Source organism: Oncorhynchus kisutch, linkage group LG30 (genome assembly GCF_002021735.2).
Source record: "Oncorhynchus kisutch isolate 150728-3 linkage group LG30, Okis_V2, whole genome shotgun sequence".
Taxonomy (NCBI): domain Eukaryota; kingdom Metazoa; phylum Chordata; class Actinopteri; order Salmoniformes; family Salmonidae; genus Oncorhynchus; species Oncorhynchus kisutch.
Window position 1 is genome coordinate 16,939,408 of NC_034203.2, and position 18,600 is coordinate 16,958,007.

General features: G+C 42.5%; 2 protein-coding genes across 9 annotated transcripts in view; both read left to right on the forward strand.

The window, feature by feature from the left end:
* LOC109874663 (cyclin-Y) overlaps positions 1–12,121 on the forward strand; it is a 44,441-nt gene extending 32,320 nt beyond the window's left edge. For 2 of the 8 annotated variants that reach the window (XM_020466670.2, XM_020466666.2), the window contains exons 2-12: positions 2,368–2,442; positions 3,192–3,212; positions 3,686–3,720; positions 3,836–3,859; positions 4,194–4,288; positions 4,397–4,432; positions 4,540–4,597; positions 4,735–4,854; positions 6,801–6,967; positions 9,948–10,110; positions 10,414–12,121. In XM_020466670.2, the coding sequence (XP_020322259.1) occupies positions 2,376–2,442; positions 3,192–3,212; positions 3,686–3,720; positions 3,836–3,859; positions 4,194–4,288; positions 4,397–4,432; positions 4,540–4,597; positions 4,735–4,854; positions 6,801–6,967; positions 9,948–10,110; positions 10,414–10,530 (903 nt within the window). In that variant the 5' untranslated portion in view covers positions 2,368–2,375 and the 3' untranslated portion in view covers positions 10,531–12,121. Of the gene's footprint in view, positions 1–2,367; positions 2,443–3,156; positions 3,213–3,685; positions 3,721–3,835; positions 3,860–4,193; positions 4,289–4,396; positions 4,433–4,539; positions 4,598–4,734; positions 4,855–6,800; positions 6,968–9,947; positions 10,111–10,413 lie in introns of all 8 variants that reach the window. The other 6 variants (XM_020466668.2, XM_031810194.1, XM_020466671.2 and 3 more) reach the window with 5 other exon arrangements.
* Positions 12,122–12,804: 683 nt separating this feature from the next.
* On the forward strand, positions 12,805–15,059 carry LOC109875314 (gap junction delta-4 protein-like). The gene is made up of 2 exons (XM_020467630.2): positions 12,805–13,066; positions 13,336–15,059. The coding sequence occupies exons 1-2, from the start codon at positions 13,003–13,005 to the stop codon at positions 14,505–14,507; spliced, it is 1,236 nt and encodes a 411-aa protein (XP_020323219.1). The 5' UTR covers positions 12,805–13,002; the 3' UTR covers positions 14,508–15,059.
* The last annotated feature ends 3,541 nt before the right edge of the window (positions 15,060–18,600 follow it).

The following is an 18,600-nucleotide window of genomic DNA, read 5'->3' on the forward strand; positions in this document are numbered from 1 at the left end:
ACTCTGCACACAATCACAAATACTGACACACACACACACACCCTTGCACATTACACATGCATACTAATGCCACACACACACTTTCACACTCACCACATGCTGCTACTGCTCTACATAGACTGATCTGTAGCAGCTGCGTATTACAGTGCATTCGGAAGGTATTCAGACCCCTTGACTTTTTTCACATTGAAGGCTTCATCTAAAATGGATTAAGTCAAATAATAATCCTCAATCTACACAATACCCCATAATGACAATGCATAAATAGGTTTTAGACATTTTTACAAATGTATAAAAATAAATACAAATATGACATTTACATAAGTATTCAGACCCTTTACTCAGTACTTTGAAACACATTTGGGTATGACGCTACAAGCTTGGCACACCTGTATTTGGGGAGTTTCTCCTATTCTTCTCTGCAGATCCTCTCAAGCTCTGTCTGGTTGGATGGGGAGCACAGCTATTTTCAGGTCTTTCCATAGATGCTCGATCGTGTTCTATTCCGGGCTCTGGCTAGGCCACTCAAGGATATTCAGGGACTTGTCCCAAACACAGCCACTCCTGTGTTGTCTTGGCCGTGTGCTTAGGGTCGTTGTCCTGTTGGAATGTGAACCTTTGCTCCAGTCTGAGGTCCTGAATGCTCTGGAGCAGGTTTTCATCAAGGATCTCTCTGTACTTTGCTCTGTTCATCTTTCCCTTCATCCTGACTACTCTCCCAGTCCCTACCGCTGAACAACATCCCCACAACATGATGCTGCCACCACCATGCTTCACCGTAGGGATGGTATTGGTCAGGTGATGAGTGGTGCCTTGTTTTCTCCAGACGTGACGCTTGGCATTCAGGCCAAAGAGATCCATCTTGGTTCCATCAGACTGGAGAATCTTGTTTCTCATGGTCAGAGTCCTTTAGGGGCCTTTTGGCAAACTCCAAGCGGTCTGTTGTGCCTTTGTCTGGCCACTACCATAAAGGCCTAATTGGTGGTCTCTGAGCTCTACGGGCAATTCCTTTGACCTCATGGCTTCGTTTTTGCTCTGACATGCACGGTCAACTGTGGTGTCTGGACCTTATAGACAAGTGTGTGCCTTTTCCAAATCATGTCCAATCAATTTAATTGACCACAGGTGGACTCCAAGTTGTAGAAACATCTCAGATGATCAATGGAAACAGGATGCACCTGAGCTCAATTTTGTGTCTCATAGCAAAGGAAGGGTCAAAATACTTATTTATGTAAAGAAGTTATTTAAGTTTTTATCAACATTTCCAAAATGTCTAATCCTGTTTTTTGCTTTGTCATTATGGGGTATTGTGTGTAGATCGACATGTTTTTAGGTTGTAACTATTGATGCACAGAAATAACAATTTGGGCCGATTCAGATTTTTTCCTTGACAAAAAAAGCAATACCGATATTTAAAATTTTTGCTGCCTTTTTAAGCATTCTAGTACAGTTACATAGTTAACATATACACACATGGATGCAGTGGTCTAAGGCACTGCATCTCAGTGCAAGAGGTGTAACTACAGTCCCTGGTTCGAATCCAGGCTGTATTACATCCGGCAATGATTGGGAGACCCATAGGGCGACGTACAATTTGGCCCATCGTCGTCCGGGTTTGGCCGGGATAGGTGACGGCTTAAATGACTTGCCTAGTTAAATAAAGGTTACACACACACACACCACACTGACCAAAAAGTTATTTTGTTGCCATTTACGTATGTCCCCATTATCATAATCAAAACCTATTTCTTTCACTTACTTCCTGTGCTGTTTCGTTGTTCATTTGTTCAGGCATTTCATTCTCAACTAGGATATCTATGGATAGCCGTTTGGGTCTTTTGCGTGTCAAAAAAGATACACGTCAAATAAGCTCGTTGACCAATCAGGACCTGAATATGATTGCACGTCACATAATTTAACACGTTCATTAATTTTTTACCTAGTTATTACACATTGATTACACTCGCACGTATTTCATATGTCACAACGATTTATCGATATGTATGCTATGATGCTATGATGCTGGTAAAGTTGTCTCACGCACCTACAGTGCTGGTCTTTTAAAAGAATGTAATAAAAAGCTAGCTAGCTCGCTTGTTATGTTATTCACTGTGTAGTTGCTCCTCATGTCACTTTATTTTAACTCTGCATTTTTGGAAAATTACCCATAAGTAAGCATTTAATTGTTAGTCTACACCTGTTGTTTACAAATACATTTTGATTAGATGTATTTATTGCACTCCTTTTGACCAGGATCCTGAAGTGCAGTGCACTATGAAGGGAATTGGTTGCCATTTGGGACTTATACCATAGTTGATATTGCTTACAATGACATCCCAGTAACTGACAGTGATTTTATTTTCACAGAGTTGAACATGGCGTACAACCCCTCTGACCATCCTCAGGCCAGCACTATATTCCTCAGTAAATCTCAGCCGGATGGTGAGTTGGTCTCAATAAATCAATGAATCTCAGACTCTTTGGAATCACTCAACAGGTGCATTTAACATGGACTTTACCTAAGGCCTTTAGGGAAGACCAATGGTTTTTCTGATCATGTGACTTGATCAAGAAATAAACCCAGGTTTATTAGTGAACTCCTGGCCCTGTATTCATAAAGCATCTCGGTGTAGGGATCTGTTTTGCCTTTTTGATCATAATGAATCAAATTACATGGACGGGGGACCTGATCCTAGATCAGCACACCTACTCTGAGACGCTTGATACAAACTGCAGTACAGCATAACCTCTAACACAATACATTACAAAATATGCTATTACCAGATCACACACCTTCCATTGAACACAGTCAGCTTTGATCTCTGTGGTAATGTATGCCTTGCCCTGGGGTGTTTCACTACCAGCAGTTTCAGTACCAGCAGCCTCTGTGGATTCTCATACTATCACACTATTACTGTGTTTTTTTTCTCTGATAAATATGAGCATTTTTCTAGGAACAACGCCTGCTTATGACTGATTTGAAGAACTTTTGAGTCATGCTTAGTTGTGTTATACTGTAACAAGACAGTACTGGCAGCAGAGCAGGTTAAGATACACCATTGTCCAGAAGCTGCATCAAAGAAAAGGTGACATTTGATACATACCCATGTGTTAAAGTGAGCGCCAATGATGGTTGTGTGTTTTTGAGTTGGACAGGTAAATGAAGTAGATGGATTTTGGTTCTCTTTCAGTGGAGTTGCCTAGCAAGAATGGTGAGTATAAGCTTAGACTACCATCTGTCACGGAGAGCTTCTGCTTCCCCCTAGCTGCAGAGTGGAGTCTGTCTATCATGTTCTCAGTGTCTAACCAGCATTAGGGGTGAATCCTAGCTTCCACTTAAGTGAATGGTTTACTTTAATAGTTAGGTCAAAATGTAACTTGACATTAATGCGTATGTGGAAGTTAGGACTTGCCTTTATGATTTAACCAGCTCTGATAATGTGATAATAACCGCGTTGTCCTCTTTGTGCACACTTTGAAATGCTTCTTTCTGTACCAGTTTGTCGCAAATATTCCAGGTAGGATCCATAGAAGCCTTGCTGCTTCAGTGCAGCATGTCTTGCTGATCATGCTGGCAAATCTACCACGATGCTTTTTTTTCTATTGCCTTGCGTAATTTCTAGGGCAATGCTGATAACCAATGATCAAAGCCTTTCTCGCTCTTTCTCTTTTTGTCTCTGTTAAGTGCGTGAAAAAAGAAAGAGCCTCTTCATCAATCATGTGAGTATTAAATGCTTATTAAATATAGGCATCTATATTATTTCATGATGTTGGAAAGTTAGTCTTTGTAGCTGATTCATAATGTTAATGATAATTCCTTGTGTTGTTTTACAAGTTAACACACATTGACGAGTCAAAGGTAATGTACAACATTATGTCCTCCATGGATCCATTCAGTTGCAACTCGTGTGACATCCTGTTAAATTAATATAGTTAGTGCCGGCTTGCATCATTCATGGTAACGTGTTAGGAGTGAAGGAATCTCTGCATTATTGTAAAAGATTAACAGTCCTTAGCTAGCCGATACATTATTGCATTTCATGTCTTCATTTGTCATGCATGTCCATCGCGTGCTCCGTTTGACGAAGTAGCCTACTGTAGAAACCTTACTTCATGTATCAATATGCCCTCTAACAGTCAGCTTTTATATTTGTAGCCATATGTGTATTTGTAATTCTATTTCATTATCGTAGCATGGATCAAGGAGACGAAAACACAGCTCCTGTTCCACCATCTTCCTAGATGACAACACTGTCAGTCAGCCCAACCTTAAATTCACCATCAAATGGTGAGTATATGTCCCAGTTACATTTTCATGAGTTGACCTATGGGACAGTACAGAAAGTCCTTGTTATGACAAATGCCTCAACCACGACCTGTTTTTCCTTCTCTACAGTGTATCCCTTGCAATATATTACCATATAAAGAACAGGTAAGAATACCCTATCACTTTGAGCAAGCAATGCCTTGAATGGAGAGTTTCTAGCTAGTGTAACAGTTCAGTAAAACATTTTACCTTTCCTGAATGGCCTGTTTCAGGTACACAGATGGAGGAATGCAGCAAGACATTTTTGACGAGAAGCTTCACCCTCTCTCGGTAATAGCCGACGCAATCCGTGCAGGTGTTCATATTGACCCACTGTGTTTATGCGTGTATGACTCTATAAAATGTCGTTTTTATACTCTGTATTTATACTCTGTTCATAAAGCCTTCACGTTCTTCTACTCCCACAGAAATCAGAAGTGCCGTCTGACTATGACAAACACAACCCAGAGCAGAAGCAGATCTACCGCTTCGTCCGGACGCTGTTCAGCGCTGCACAGCTCACTGCAGAATGTGCCATTGTTACACTGGTAAAGGAGGGGGATGGTTGACTCCCTTGTTTGTGTCCCAAATGGCACCCTATAACCGATATAGTGCACTAATCGCAGTGCCACCAGAGATTCTGGGTTCGAGTCCAGGCTCTGTTGCAGCTGGCCGCGACCCGGAGACCCGTGGGGCGGTGCACAATTGGCCCAGCGTAGTCCAGGTTAGGGGAGGGTTTGGCCGACAGGGATATCCTTGTCCCGACTCCTGTGGCGGGCCGGGGCGCACTGCACGCTGAAACGGTCGCCAGGTGTACGGTGTTTCCTCAGACACATTGGTGCGGCTGGCGTCCGGGTTAAGTGGACATTGTGTCAAGAAGCAAACTTGGTTGGGTTGTGTTTCGGAGGACGGTTCTCGACATGCGCCTCTCCCGAGTCCATACAGGAGTTGCAGCGGTGAGACGAGACCGTAACTACCAATTGGATACCATTGGAGAGAAAAATATATAAAAGTATAAAACATGTAGAATTCCAATTATTTAGCAAAGCATATGGCACAATTTTATTGTTTTCTTTATTTTCAGATGGCCAGGGGCACACCAGCACTCACACACATTATTTACAAAAGATGCGTTTGTTTAGTGAGTCTGCCAGACCAGAGGCATTAGGGGTGACACCATGTTCTCTTGATAAGTGCATGAATTTGACTATTTTCCTGTGCTGCTAAGCATTCAAAATGTAATGAGTACTTTTGATTGTCAGGGAAAATGTATAGAGTGAAAATGTATGTACAGACACCCCCCCCCCCCCCCCCCCCCCCAAAAAGTAGTACTTTAAAATATTTTTTACTTAAGTACTTTACACCACTGCTCATCAGATACCTTCTCAGACTGGGCAGACAGAAGTCCTCTCCACCAAGTTATTTTATCCCCTTTAGCGCCATGTTTGATCATCTGGTGTCCTGTTGGTCACTGTCTCAGTATGTCTATCCCCGGTCAGACACAGGCTTGGAGTGTTCCAGTCTCAGGCTGATCACCATGAGAGGCTGCCTAACTAGCCTGTGGGTGCATCCCAAAATGCACCCTATTTAGTGCACTACTTTTGACCAGGGCCCATAGGTCAATATAGCGAATCGGTTGCCAGAAGAAGCCTCCTAACTAACCTGTGTCTGTAGGCTGCTGGCAGGCAGATTCAGAGACTGTTAAGAGCAGCAGTGGAGGAAAACGTGGCCAAAGCCAGTAAGCCACTGAGTCATCAATGTACAGTACAAGGCCTGAGGCTAATACTCTACTGCCTGTGGAATACACAGTCGGTCTGTAGCCAGAGCAGAGAAACTACTCTACTGCCTGTGGAATACACAGTCGGTCTGTAGCCAGAGCAGAGAAACTACTCTACTGCCTGTGGAATACACAGTCGGTCTGCAGCCAGACCAGAGAAACTACTCTACTGCCTGTGGAATACACAGTCGGTCTGCTGCCAGAGCAGAGAAACTACTCTACTGCCTGTGGAATACACAGTCTGTCTGCTGCCAGAGTAGAGAAACTACTCTACTGCCTGTGGAATACACAGTCGGTCTCCTGCCAGAGCAGAGAAGGGCTAATATTAGGATCAGAAAAATGCATTTTCCACACACCACGTGACATTTCGATGCACCAATGTTGTGGCCTTGTCTTCAATTTACACACGTCCTTGGCTTGTCTCCTGAGATCATCCTGAGAGCGCCCTGGGGGCTGAAGGAAGCTGTGAGAGAGGGAGTAGGGATGGGGGTGTGTTGTGTGCCTCGGGTGAGGATCAGTGGGGTTGAGGGGAGGTCACTGTATGATTCAAGCTTGAGATACGGGTCAGGTTTTGAACATGGCTCTGTGTGTGCGTTATCAGGAGATGAACATACTATTTAGGGAATAGGGTGCCATTTGGGATACAACCAATATCACAAAGGTAGTGGCCTCAATTACCTCATGACTTTAGTATTCATTTTCCCATTGTGTTTTTAGGTGTACGTTGAGAGGCTGCTGACGTATGCAGACATAGACATTGGCCCAGGGAACTGGAAGCGTATGTTGCTGGGAGCCATCCTGCTGGCATCTAAAGTCTGGGACGATCAGGCTGTGTGGAACGTAGACTACTGCCAGATCCTCAAAGACATCACCGTGGAGGACATGTGAGTTAATCAATCAATATATGGAACATGGACTACTGTCAGATCCTCAGACATTTGTGTGTGTGATTATATACTACAGTGTCTCACATGTTTGTCACATGTCTAGAGTGTATGTCCATGACTGGAATGGGAACATGATACATTTTATTTTCAGGATGTTATTTTCAACAGGGACTCTTCTCTTCTGCCGGCTAATTGTAGCTGACCTGTTTTGCTGCTTGCATTTTAAAGTACACACTTTTTCTGAGTAAATGCTCAAACTTAAAGCTTTACTGACTTATGGCTGACATTGGACCACATTTTGAAATCAAAAGCATATACACTGCCAGTCAAAAGTTTTAGAACACCTACTCATTCAAGGGTTTATCATTTATTTGTTTTACTATTTTCTACATTGTAGAATAATATTGAAGACATCAAAACTATGAAATAACACATGGAATCATGTACAGTCGTGGCCAAAAGTTTTGAGAATGACACAAATATTAATTTCCACAAAGTTTGCTGCTTCAGTGTCTTTAGATATTTTTGTCAGATGTTACTATGGAATACTGAAGAATAATTACAAGCATTTCATAAGTGTCTAAGGCTTTTATTGACAATTACATGAAGTTGATGCAAAGAGTCAATATTTGCAGTGTTGACCCTGCTTTTTCAATACCTCTGCAATCCGCCCTGGCATTCTGTCAATTAACTTCTGGGCCACATCCTGACTGATGGCAGCCCATTCTTGCATAATCAAAGCTTGGAGTTTGTCAGAATTTGTGGGGTTTTGTTTGTCCACCCGCCTCTTGAGGATTGACCACAAATTCTCAATGGGATTAATGTCTCCTTGCCATGGGTTTCCTTGCCATGGGCCCAAAATATCGATGTTTTGTTCCCCGAGCCACTTATCACTTTTGCCTTATGGCAAGGTGCTCCATCATGCTGGAAAAGGCATTGTTCGTCATCAAATAGTTCCTGGATGGTTGGGAAAAGATGCTCTCGGAGGATGTGTTGGTACCATTCTTTATTCATGGCTGTGTTCTTAGGCAAAATTGTGAGTGAACCCACTCCCTTGGCTGAGAAGCAACCCCACACATGAATTGTCTCAGGATGCTTTACTGTTGGCATGACACAGGACTGATGTTAGCTCTCACCTTGTCTTCTCCGGACAAGCTTTTTTCCGGATGCCCCAAACAATCGGAAAGGGGATTCATCAGAGAAAATGACTTTACCGCTGTCCTCAGCAGTCCAATCCCTGTACATTTTGCAGAATATCAGTCTGTCCCTGATGCTTTTCCTGTAGAGAAGTGGCTTCTTTGCTGCCCTTCTTGACACCAGGCCTTCCTCCAAAAGTCTTCGCCTCACTGTGAGTGCAGATGCACTCACACCTGCCAGCATGCTATTCCTGAGCAAGCTCTGTACTGGTGGTGCCCCAATCCCGCAGCTGAATCAACTTTAGGAGATGGTCCTGGTGCTTGCTGGACTTTCTTGGGTGCCCTGAAGGCTTCTTCACAACAATTGAACCGCTCTCCTTGAAGTTCTTGATGATCCGATAAATGGTTGATTTAGGTGCAATCTTACTGGCAGCAATATCCTTGCCTGTGAAGCCCTTTTGTGCAAAGCAATGATGACGGCACGTGCTTCCTTGCAGGTAACCATGGTTGACAGAGGAAGAACAATGATTCCAAGCACCACCCTTTTGAAGCTTCCAGTCTGTTATTCGAACTCAATCAGCATGACCGTGATCTCCAGCCTTGTCCTCGTCAACACTCACACCTGTGTTAACAAGAGAATCACTGACATGATGTCAGCTGGTCCTTTTGTGGCAGGGCTGAAATGCAGTGGAAATGATTTTTGGGGATTCAGTTCATTTGCATGGCAAAGAGGGACTTTGCAATTAATTGCAGTTCATCTGATCACTCTTAATAACATTCTGGAGTATATGCAAATTGCCATCAAACAAACTGAGGCAGCAGACTTTGTCTCATTCTCAAAACATTTGGCTAAGACTGTAGTAACCAAGGTAGTGTTAAACAAATCAAAATATAGTTGATATTCTTCAATGTAGACAGCCTTTTGCCTTGACAGCTTTGCACACTCTTCGGCTTTCTCTCAACCAGCTTCATGAGTAGTCCCCTGGAATGCATTTAAATTAACAGGTGTGGCTTCTTAAAAGTTAATGTGACATTTATTTCCTCAATGAGTTGGTACAAGGTAGGGGTGGGTGGTATACAGAAGATGGCCATATTTGGTAAAAGACAAAGTCTATATTATGGCAAGAACGGCTCAAATAACCAAAGAGAAATGACAGTCCGTTACTTTAAGATATGAAGGTCAGTCAATAAGGAACATTTTGAAAGTTTCTTCAAGTGGAGTTGCAAAAATCATCAAGCGCTATGATGAAACTGGCTCTCATGAGGACCGCCACAGGAAAGGAATAACCAGAATTACCTCTGCTGCAGAAGATAAGTTAATTCGTGTTACCAGTCTCAGAAATTGCAGCCCAAAGAAATGCTTCATAGAGTTAAAGTAAAAGTCGCATCGACTGTTCAGAGGAGGCTGTGTAAGAGCTATTTGACCAAGGAGAGCGATGGAGTGCTGCATCAGATGACCTGGCTTCCACAATCCCCTGACCACAACCAAATTGAGATAGTTTGGGATGAGTTGGACCGCAGAGTGAAGGAAAAGCAGGCAACAAGTGCTCGGCATTTGTGGGAACTCCTTCTAGACTGTTGGAAAAGCATTCCAGATGAAGCTGGTTGAGAGAATGCCAAGAGTGTGCAAAGTTGTCATACTTTTTTTGGGTTAACACATAATACAATGAGTAGTTGTTCTAAAACTTTTGACCGGTACTGTACACATGTTTTTACACCAACGTTTTGGAGACATGCCCCTAATGTGTTGGTTTTGATCTCTAGGACAGTGAGCTGTCTACGTAACAGTGCTACCAATTGTTGTGAAAATAAACATGTTTTCTCACTTTTTTTCTGAACAGGAACGAGCTGGAGCGTCAGTTTCTGGAGCTTCTTCAGTTCAACATCAACGTTCCGTCTAGTGTTTATGCCAAGTACTACTTTGACCTGCGCTCACTGTCAGCGACCAACAACCTGAGCTTCCCTCTGGAGCCCCTGAGCCAGGACAAAGCCCAGCAACTAGAGGTGAGCCACCACTCAATTTCACTGTTTATCAATGATCACATTTATTTCTAAAGCCCTTTTTACATCAGCAGCTGTCACAAAGGTAATTTATAGTAGGGCACTTTCTGACAACTGCTGTTCTGAGAAAATGACTTTAGAAATGCTTTTGATAGATGAATTGATGGCAGCTGGTCCTCTTAATAGCAATGGTTTAACACATGGACCTGACGATGTAGTCCATGCCAGAAGGTCAATAACAATTCAGTTCAAGCGATACATCTGAGTTTGTTTAGCGATTCATGTTTTTTTTTTTTGTTCCTGCAGGCGATCTCGAGGTTGTGTGACGACAAGTACAAAGATGCCAGGAGAGCTGGCAAGAAGCGCTCTGCGAGCGTGGACAACCTGGTCGGAGTGCGATGGGTCCCTGCCATCCTCTCCTAACAACCAGGAACATAGACCATACCTGAGACTGGGCCTCAGGCCAGCATGGGGACATCCAGTCTTTTACATAGCAAAATTCTAGTAACTTTCCGAACAATCCCAGATTTTCTAGAAATCCTGCTTGGAAGATTCCCGGAATCAGCAGGAAATCTAGAATCCTCCGATCTGGATTTCTGGAAAACCTGACAACCTAACTTAGACAGACTTTGTCCTCATCACAGATAGATGCCTTTGCAGTGCCGCTACTCCTGTAACACAGAAGGAAGAACTCTCTACAGGACTGGTACTTCACTGACTGTTAAGAAAAACAAAGCTTCTTTGTGATATAACATAAAGATTTGACTGTTTGGAGAGCTCATGACATCATAGCTTCCTGTTGACAGAAGTAGCCAGATCACCGCGGCAACATGAGCTTTATGCGTTGAAGCAGCAAACCAAGATAGAAGTGGTCAGAAAACAAAATGTCAATGTCATTTGACCTCTTTCCCTGGATCATGCCAAACGAAAAGGGACTGAAACGAGGAGGGACGACCTGAAATTGTCCAATAAGAAACTTGTGTTTTCGTTGCCGTTGCAAAACGCTTTGCTACAGTGTCCACTAATGAATACGACCATGGGTCTGGACTATCCAACCTGGCATGACAGGACAGATGGTTGCCTTTACAGACTGTTCTGTGGCTTTTGGTGAACAGGTTTTTATTTATTTTGTATTCATAGTTGTTTTTACTACTAAGTGCTACAGCCAACCAAACCCAGGTAAAATATTTGATCAGATAAAATAGCCTTCTAGCTGTGCAGGCGTTTCTACTTGATCTACACACACATTCCAGAATCATTTAGTTCTTAATGAACACAATTATTTTGTTTATGTTCAAACAAGTTGGCCATAATTAATACCTTTCCACTTGTGTACAGTTACTGTGCCTCCCAATACCTAGAATGTTGTATTCAAATCTGCAGCTAAAATCCTAATTGAAAGCTTTTGGAGATATGTGAGTGATTTTTAGCTACTGTGAATGTGTCATCCACAGGATTCAAAGTAGGTTATGTTGACAAGAAAGCAACCAATGAAAGGATAGAAATGGGTTGTCATACTTGATACACTGTAGAGCATGACTTGTGTTTTTTGTCTCGGAACTCTGGATGTTTTAAGCTACAATGTTTGTTTTTTTAAGAACAAAAACCTGAACCCTGAGCCAACTTATAACATGGCTCCTTCAAACTTTGTACAGATTGATTTAGTCTTTTAAGCAATTATTTTTGATTCAAATATTATTGTTAAATTCCTGATCAACTTTTATTTGTGTTTTATTATTTGTCAAGAAGAGCCCTGACAACTGAAGCACTAGAATGTAATTCTTTTGCTTATCAACTTTCTACAGTGTGTAAACAAGTGTTAAAGTGATGATGATTATTAATTATTATTGATCATTAACTTCATTGTTAAATATTTATATTGACGTGTTGATCCATGTTTATACTAAAAGAAAATTCCCTTGTTTTCTTATTTTGTGTTTTTTTTGTACATTTAAACAGGCTACAAATAAATCTCAGAGGATAACACATTAGTGTTAAAAACACTTATTTCCAATCTGGTTGTCTGACAGTTGTATTCATTTATTTTTATATGTGGAGAACTTGTTAAAGACTGTGTATGCTAATCACTAAATCACCCTATTACCAGTGTATCCGTAGCCAATGGAAATGCTAGCTAGTTAGCTGTGCGCTAGTAGAGGGACAGAAGCTATACTGTTACATATCCAGCATGGAGTAGCAGGCTTGTGTCCCAAATGGCACCCTAATCCCTATATAGTGCACTACTTTTGACCAGGGACCATAGGCTCTGGTCAACAGTAGTGCACTGTACAGGGAATGAGGGTGCCATTTGGGAAGCACAACAATTGTCATTAATCACTCAGCTATTTACGCACGAAACTTGACGTTCACGGTCAGGAGGTTCATGGATATTGAGGCTCATGGCTAAGACCATCACCATTTGGGGACAGAGCTACGTTCTCATTATTGTTCTATAATCTTTAACCTGGTAACCTTCAATCTGAGTACCATTATAGTCACTATGCTACTCTGAGTTCATGTAGACCCGACCAGTTGTCTGAGCTCAGTGTAATTTGTTGAAATATCCTAGCAATGCTTTGATGGTAACATGATTTGGGCGTGATGATAATAATAGCGCAGAGAGGTCCCTGGTGTCTTGTCACTAAGCTGTTTATAACACTTGAGAGAGATCTATAGTCTAGTGGACACACACACACACAGGGGAACAGCTAGGGAACTTACGCTGGAGCCACTTGTCTACGACTCAATGAGACCGTTGGATTTGAATTGGACTGAATTGAATCGAAGTGAATTGGTTGAATTGAATTGGATTGATCAGACTGAAATAGACCCTCGCTGAGTAACCTGGATTGGAGGAAGGTATACAGACCGTGGGATGAGCTGCTTGTTTACACCATGGAGAAGACGCGCCTAATGGAAATGCTCTTTATTACTTTCAATCACAACGTCACTTTCCTGGGTAGGTAAACATAATGTGCGTGGTATATGTATGGGATAGTTGATGTTTCTTGGGCCTTTATGCAACATATTTTTGAGTGCAGTCAGACCATTAAATTACTTATTTAGATTCACAGGTTTTCCGCACCAACAAAATGTTTAGGGGAGAGCGTGATGGTCTTCTTTTGATAGTTAATGTTACTAGCAAATAGCTTTGTTTTCAATATTGGTGTCTAATGTTAAAATAGTGTGTGTGTAAGTGAATATTTAATTGATTGGCTCTTTATGCAGGGAAGACGTGGTTGATCTTAATGGTGGTCCTGAGACTACTCATCCTCCTGTTCTCTGGCTATCCCCTCTTCCGGGACGAGCAGGAGCACTTTGTGTGCAACACCATCCAGCCGGGCTGCACCAACATCTGCTTCGACGGCTTTGCTCCCCTCTCCCTCTTCCGCTTCTGGCTGTTCCAACTGATCATGCTCTGTCTCCCTCACATGATGTTCATTTCGTATATCGTCCACAAAGTATCGTCAGCGCTTCGTATCGGAGGGAACTATTTCCCCGGCAGCAGAAGTCCGGCAGGGGCTCTGTGTACCCATCAACATTCCCTACCAAAAGGGACGCCTAACTTTCTAAGGGCCTACCTCCTGGACCTGCTACTGCGTATCTTACTGGAGGTAGCGTTCAGTACCGGACAGTACTACCTCTATGGCTTCTCTGTCCCCAGGCGCTTCCAGTGCTATGAGTCCCCCTGTACGTCCATGGTGGAGTGCTACATATCCAGCCCCACAGAGAAGACCATCATGCTCAACTTCATGCTGGGGGCTGCCTCCCTGTCTCTGCTACTGAGTCTGGCGGACTTGATGTGCTCCGTGCAGCGCATGGTGACACAGGGGAGAAGAGAGGAGGAGCTGAAGGAAGGAGGACTGTTCATGAATGAAGGAGTTGGGGAAGATATTGAAGTCCTGTATGCCCAGAACGCTCTTAAAACTGTCCTAAAGAGAGGACAAAGTCACATTGACAAACCGACCTCGAGGTGTATCCCAAACAGTGACCTTTCACACGGACGAGTGAGAATAAACAATGAGACCCAGGTAAGGGTGGCTGCCCCACCCCTGCAGGGGAGAAGGCCACCGCGGAGAGCTGCAAGGATGGAGCCTCCGCCACCATTGAACGGTCGCTTTGTTCATCCAAACCACATCTCCCATTCATCTCCAGTCCCCCTCTCCCGGGGGTTAGAGAGAAACCCAGTGGTAGTCTCACGCCAGTCTACCCCCTCGCCAATGAACAGTGGCCGGAGGCACGGCTGCTACAACGTGGTAGACTCAACACTCCTGGAGCAGCATTATGATAGTGCAGAGTCCCGTGACAGACTCCAGGAGGAAGTCATCCTGCAGGAAGTGGGGGTAAGGGGCACCTCAAGCTCCTCCAGTGGTTCTTCTTCCTTGTCAGATGCGCAATAAAGTTTATTTGAATTGTTTAAATGTATGTAATTCTGTGCAAGGGCGAAACACAACAATGTGACTGTCTTTTTTTTTTGTTAAACATTGATGATTTATTCATTACTTACACTTGAATGAATTTTCCTCCTGAATGTTATAATGGGCTATACATTACATTTTGCTGACTTTATACTTAGTGACCACCTTCTGTCTATAGAGCTGTTTGTGTTGGCTTACAGAATTAGAATGAGTGACTCAAACAATGCCAGTTGACCTTCAAGGACAATGGTGGCAGCACACAGCTGTTGTTCAGCTCAAATGTTTTTTCATTGGCTTCACCAACAACAGTCAGACAAGACTGACATGCTCCGGCCCCACTGAACGTCACTTGGAGAACTGATTACCTTAAATTAAATGTCAAGCACAATGCGCTTCTCTGCAATGCGCTTTGGATTGAATCCTGTCCAAAGTCTTCATCCAGTGTAGCAGTAGTGTAGGATTTCAAACGATCTTGATTTTTTTTATTCTACTTTATTTTATTTTTTATATTTTTTATAAATCATTTCAACTACCATAGGGATTTATGTGTTCTGTTTTTTAAGTGAATGTACAGACTATATTAAAAATTTTAGTACACATGGGACTGCCATAATTATTACCTTCTTTGAAATCAGGGCTGTAACCAGGGTGAGTTTTAGTGAGGTTTGGAATTAAATGTTGTTGTTTTTTAAATGCTATTTGGAGAATAGCAAAAACAAGTAAAAATGATCCCGGCCATTATCACTTGGGCTGATGTAGATTAATTCACGTCAGGTGATCTACAGACACCTAGCCTATTAGCTATACAATTGTAATATTATACCCCTGAAAGGGAGGAAATATGAGGAAATTATTCACACTGACACGTCGCATCAGCGACAAAACAAACACGTATTAAATTTGTAGAACTGTATTGTTTGCATTGTAATGTAGGCCTATTGGGAGGATCGGCCATGTGGAGATGTTCATATTGAAACATATATTGTTTTTTTTAAGGTACTAACTTTGATAAGATTAGTCCATATTTTCTCAGGAGACCAGACATGGGGCCCTGACCCCAAGTTTGGGAACTATTGTACGAACCACTATGTCTCTACTTCTCCCACCATGCATTGCAGCCTGCGTCAGTCTCACCATTGAGCGCCACGTCACTGTCTGTCTCATTGGCTAACTCTCTGTAAAGCAAAGTTATTATGAGCTGTTTTTTGCTCCTGCTGAGGTACTCTGTTTAGCGTTAACCAGCTAGAAGGATGAAGTAAGAAGCTAAGTAATAGACCTACCAAAGCCCTTCAACATCAATGCAATATAAGTCTCTGCCAGCAGCTAGCCACTTGACTGACTGACATGCACTACATGCCCAAAAGTATGTGGACACCTGCTCATCGAAAATGTCATTCAAAATCATGGGCATTAATATGGAGTTGGTTCCCCCCTTTGCTGATATAACAGCCTCTTCTCTTCTGGGAAAGCTTTCCACTAGATGTTGGAACATTGCTGCGTGGACTTGCTTCCATTCAGCCACGAGCATAAGTGAGGTTGGGCACTGATGTTGGGCGATTAGGCCTGGCTCGCAGTCGGCGTTCCAATTCATCCCAAAGGTCCTCAATGTAGTTGAGGTCAGGGCTCTGTGCACGCCAGTCAAGTTCTTCCACACCGATCTCGACAAACCATTTCTGTATGGACCTCGCTTTGTGCACTGGGGCATTATCATGCTGAAACAGGAAAGGGCCTTCCCCAAACTGCTGCCACAAAGTTGGAAGCACAGACTCTTCTAGAATGTCATTGTATGCTGTAGCATTAAGATTTCCCTTTACTGGAACTAAGGGGCCTAGCCCGAACCATGAAACAACAGCCCCAGACCGTTATTCCTGGCTGAGCCGTTGTTGCGCCTAGAAGTTCCCACTTCACAGTAACAGCTTTTACAGTTGATGAGGGCAGCTCTAGCAGGGAAAACTTTGAATCTGACAAACTGACTTGTTGGAAAGGTGGCGGTGCCACCTTGAAAGTCACTGAGCTTTTTAGTAAGGCCATGGCTGTGTGCTCTATTTTATGCACTGGTGTGGCTGAAATAGCCAAATTCACTCATTTGAAGGGGTGTCCATATGCTTTTGTATATAGTGTATCTATATTTTTTAAATAGCTTTTTGTCCGGCATCTCCCAAATACACTGTCAACAGTAGTTACCTATTGATCTGACTGAGCTGGGGTAGTTTGTTTCATATCTCAGGGCCTCGAGAGTGCGGCGTTACCACATAACGAACAAAGGCAGGCGCCATTATGAATCAGTCAGATCAAGAATATAAGCATTCTGAGTTATCAACGCTGGGAGCAATTTTTAGATGTTGAACCGTAAATTATTTTATTGTTTTTATTTATTTTATTTAACCTTTATTTAACCAGGTAGGCTAGTTGAGAGCAAGTTCTCATTTACAACTGCAACCTGGCCAAGATAAAGCAAAGCAGTGCGACACAAACAACACAGAGTTACACATGGAATAAACTAACAGAGTCAATAATACAATAGAAAAAGTCTATATACGATGTGTGCAAATGAGGTAGGATAAGGGAGGTAAGGCAATAAATAGGCCATAGTGGTGAAATAATTACAAATATAGCAATTAAACACTGGAGTGATAGATGTGCAGAAGATGAGTTTGCAAGTAGAGATACTGGGGTGCAAAGGAGCAAAATAAATAACAGTATGGGGATGAGGTAGTTGGATGGGCTATTTACAGATGAGCTATATTCAGGTGCAGTGATCTGTGAGCTGCTCTGACAGCTGGTGCTTATAAAGCTAGTGAGGGAGATATGGGTCTCCAGCTTCAGTGATTTTTACAGTTCGTTCCAGTCATTGGCAGCAGAGAACTGGATGGAAAGGCGGCCGAAGTAGGAATTGGCTTTGGGGGTGACCAGTGAAATATACCTGCTGCAGCGCGTGCTACGGGTGGGTGCTGCTATAGTGACCATGGAGCTGAGATAAGGCAGGGCTTTACCTAGCAAAGACTTATAGATGACCTGGTTGCAGTGGTGGGTATAGTATATGGGGCTATGGTGACAAAACGGATGGCACTGTGATAGAATGCATCCAATTTGTACAATATGTGTACAATATATATACATTTATTTATTTTTTGACAAAAAAATTACGACTGGAACTTGGTGTCCTCACACGTAATAGTTACAGCCATGTTGGAAATCCATTTAAACAACTGAGGGTCTAATAATGTCGGAATAAGTAAGTGTAAGCCATACTGACCTCCTCTGGTAGATGTATGAAAGTGCAGATGAAAAGAAGAACCACCTTGCCAGAGATGAGCAAGGCGAAGTCTATGGACATTTCTATATGTGTACATGTACATACTTTTCCTTAGTTGAATAGTAAATTATAACATTATTCTTACAATACGTTAAATCATTCAATTGTCTATGAATTTGTTTTGCAAACATAATGTTCAGTGTCCAGGGGAAAGGGAGAACAGTGAAAATAACAAATCAGCTCCTTCCAGTCATTGGCTCCTATTCCCCTGATTGATCCACTGTTCATTTGCATCCCAAATGGAACCCTATTCCATATAGTCCACTATGGGCCTTGGTCAAAAGTGCACTATACATGGAACAGGGTGCCATTTTGGAAGAATTCCTAATGTAAAAATGCTGCAACCCATCAATGGCCCTATATGCTGTACCTAGAGCACTCCGATCTCATGGGTAAATGCAACTGGTGATTGACATTAACATAATAGAACATCAAAAGTCTATAAAAAAATATTGCCAAACTTACTTTTCACCTTTTAGACAGATCAGTAGGATTATATGCTTGTTGTCCTTGGTGACAGAAAAAATCCATTCCTCATTCCTTTGATGTTGTCAGACTAAATGTACATGAACTAAATACAATGAACCATTCCCAGCAAGCCTACTGGGTAGTAGTCATTAGTGCACAACATATCAATACATGGCAAACCATTTTCCAAAAGAAAATGAAAACAAGCGATTCGTAAAGGACAAAGTCAGGTGGTCCCTCGATGTTTCAGTACGTTTTCTTCAGTTTAGTGCCTAGTGAATATGACTGTTG

What these genes read in the sequence shown, in the direction of transcription:
- LOC109875314 (XM_020467630.2), top strand. Translation starts at nt 13,003, where the DNA reads ATGGAGAAGACGCGCCTAATGGAAATGCTCTTTATTACTTTCAATCAC. An exon ending in TCACAACGTCACTTTCCTGG is followed by an intron (nt 13,067 to 13,335) that starts GTAGGTAAACAT and finishes CTCTTTATGCAG; the next exon opens with GGAAGACGTGGTTGATCTTA.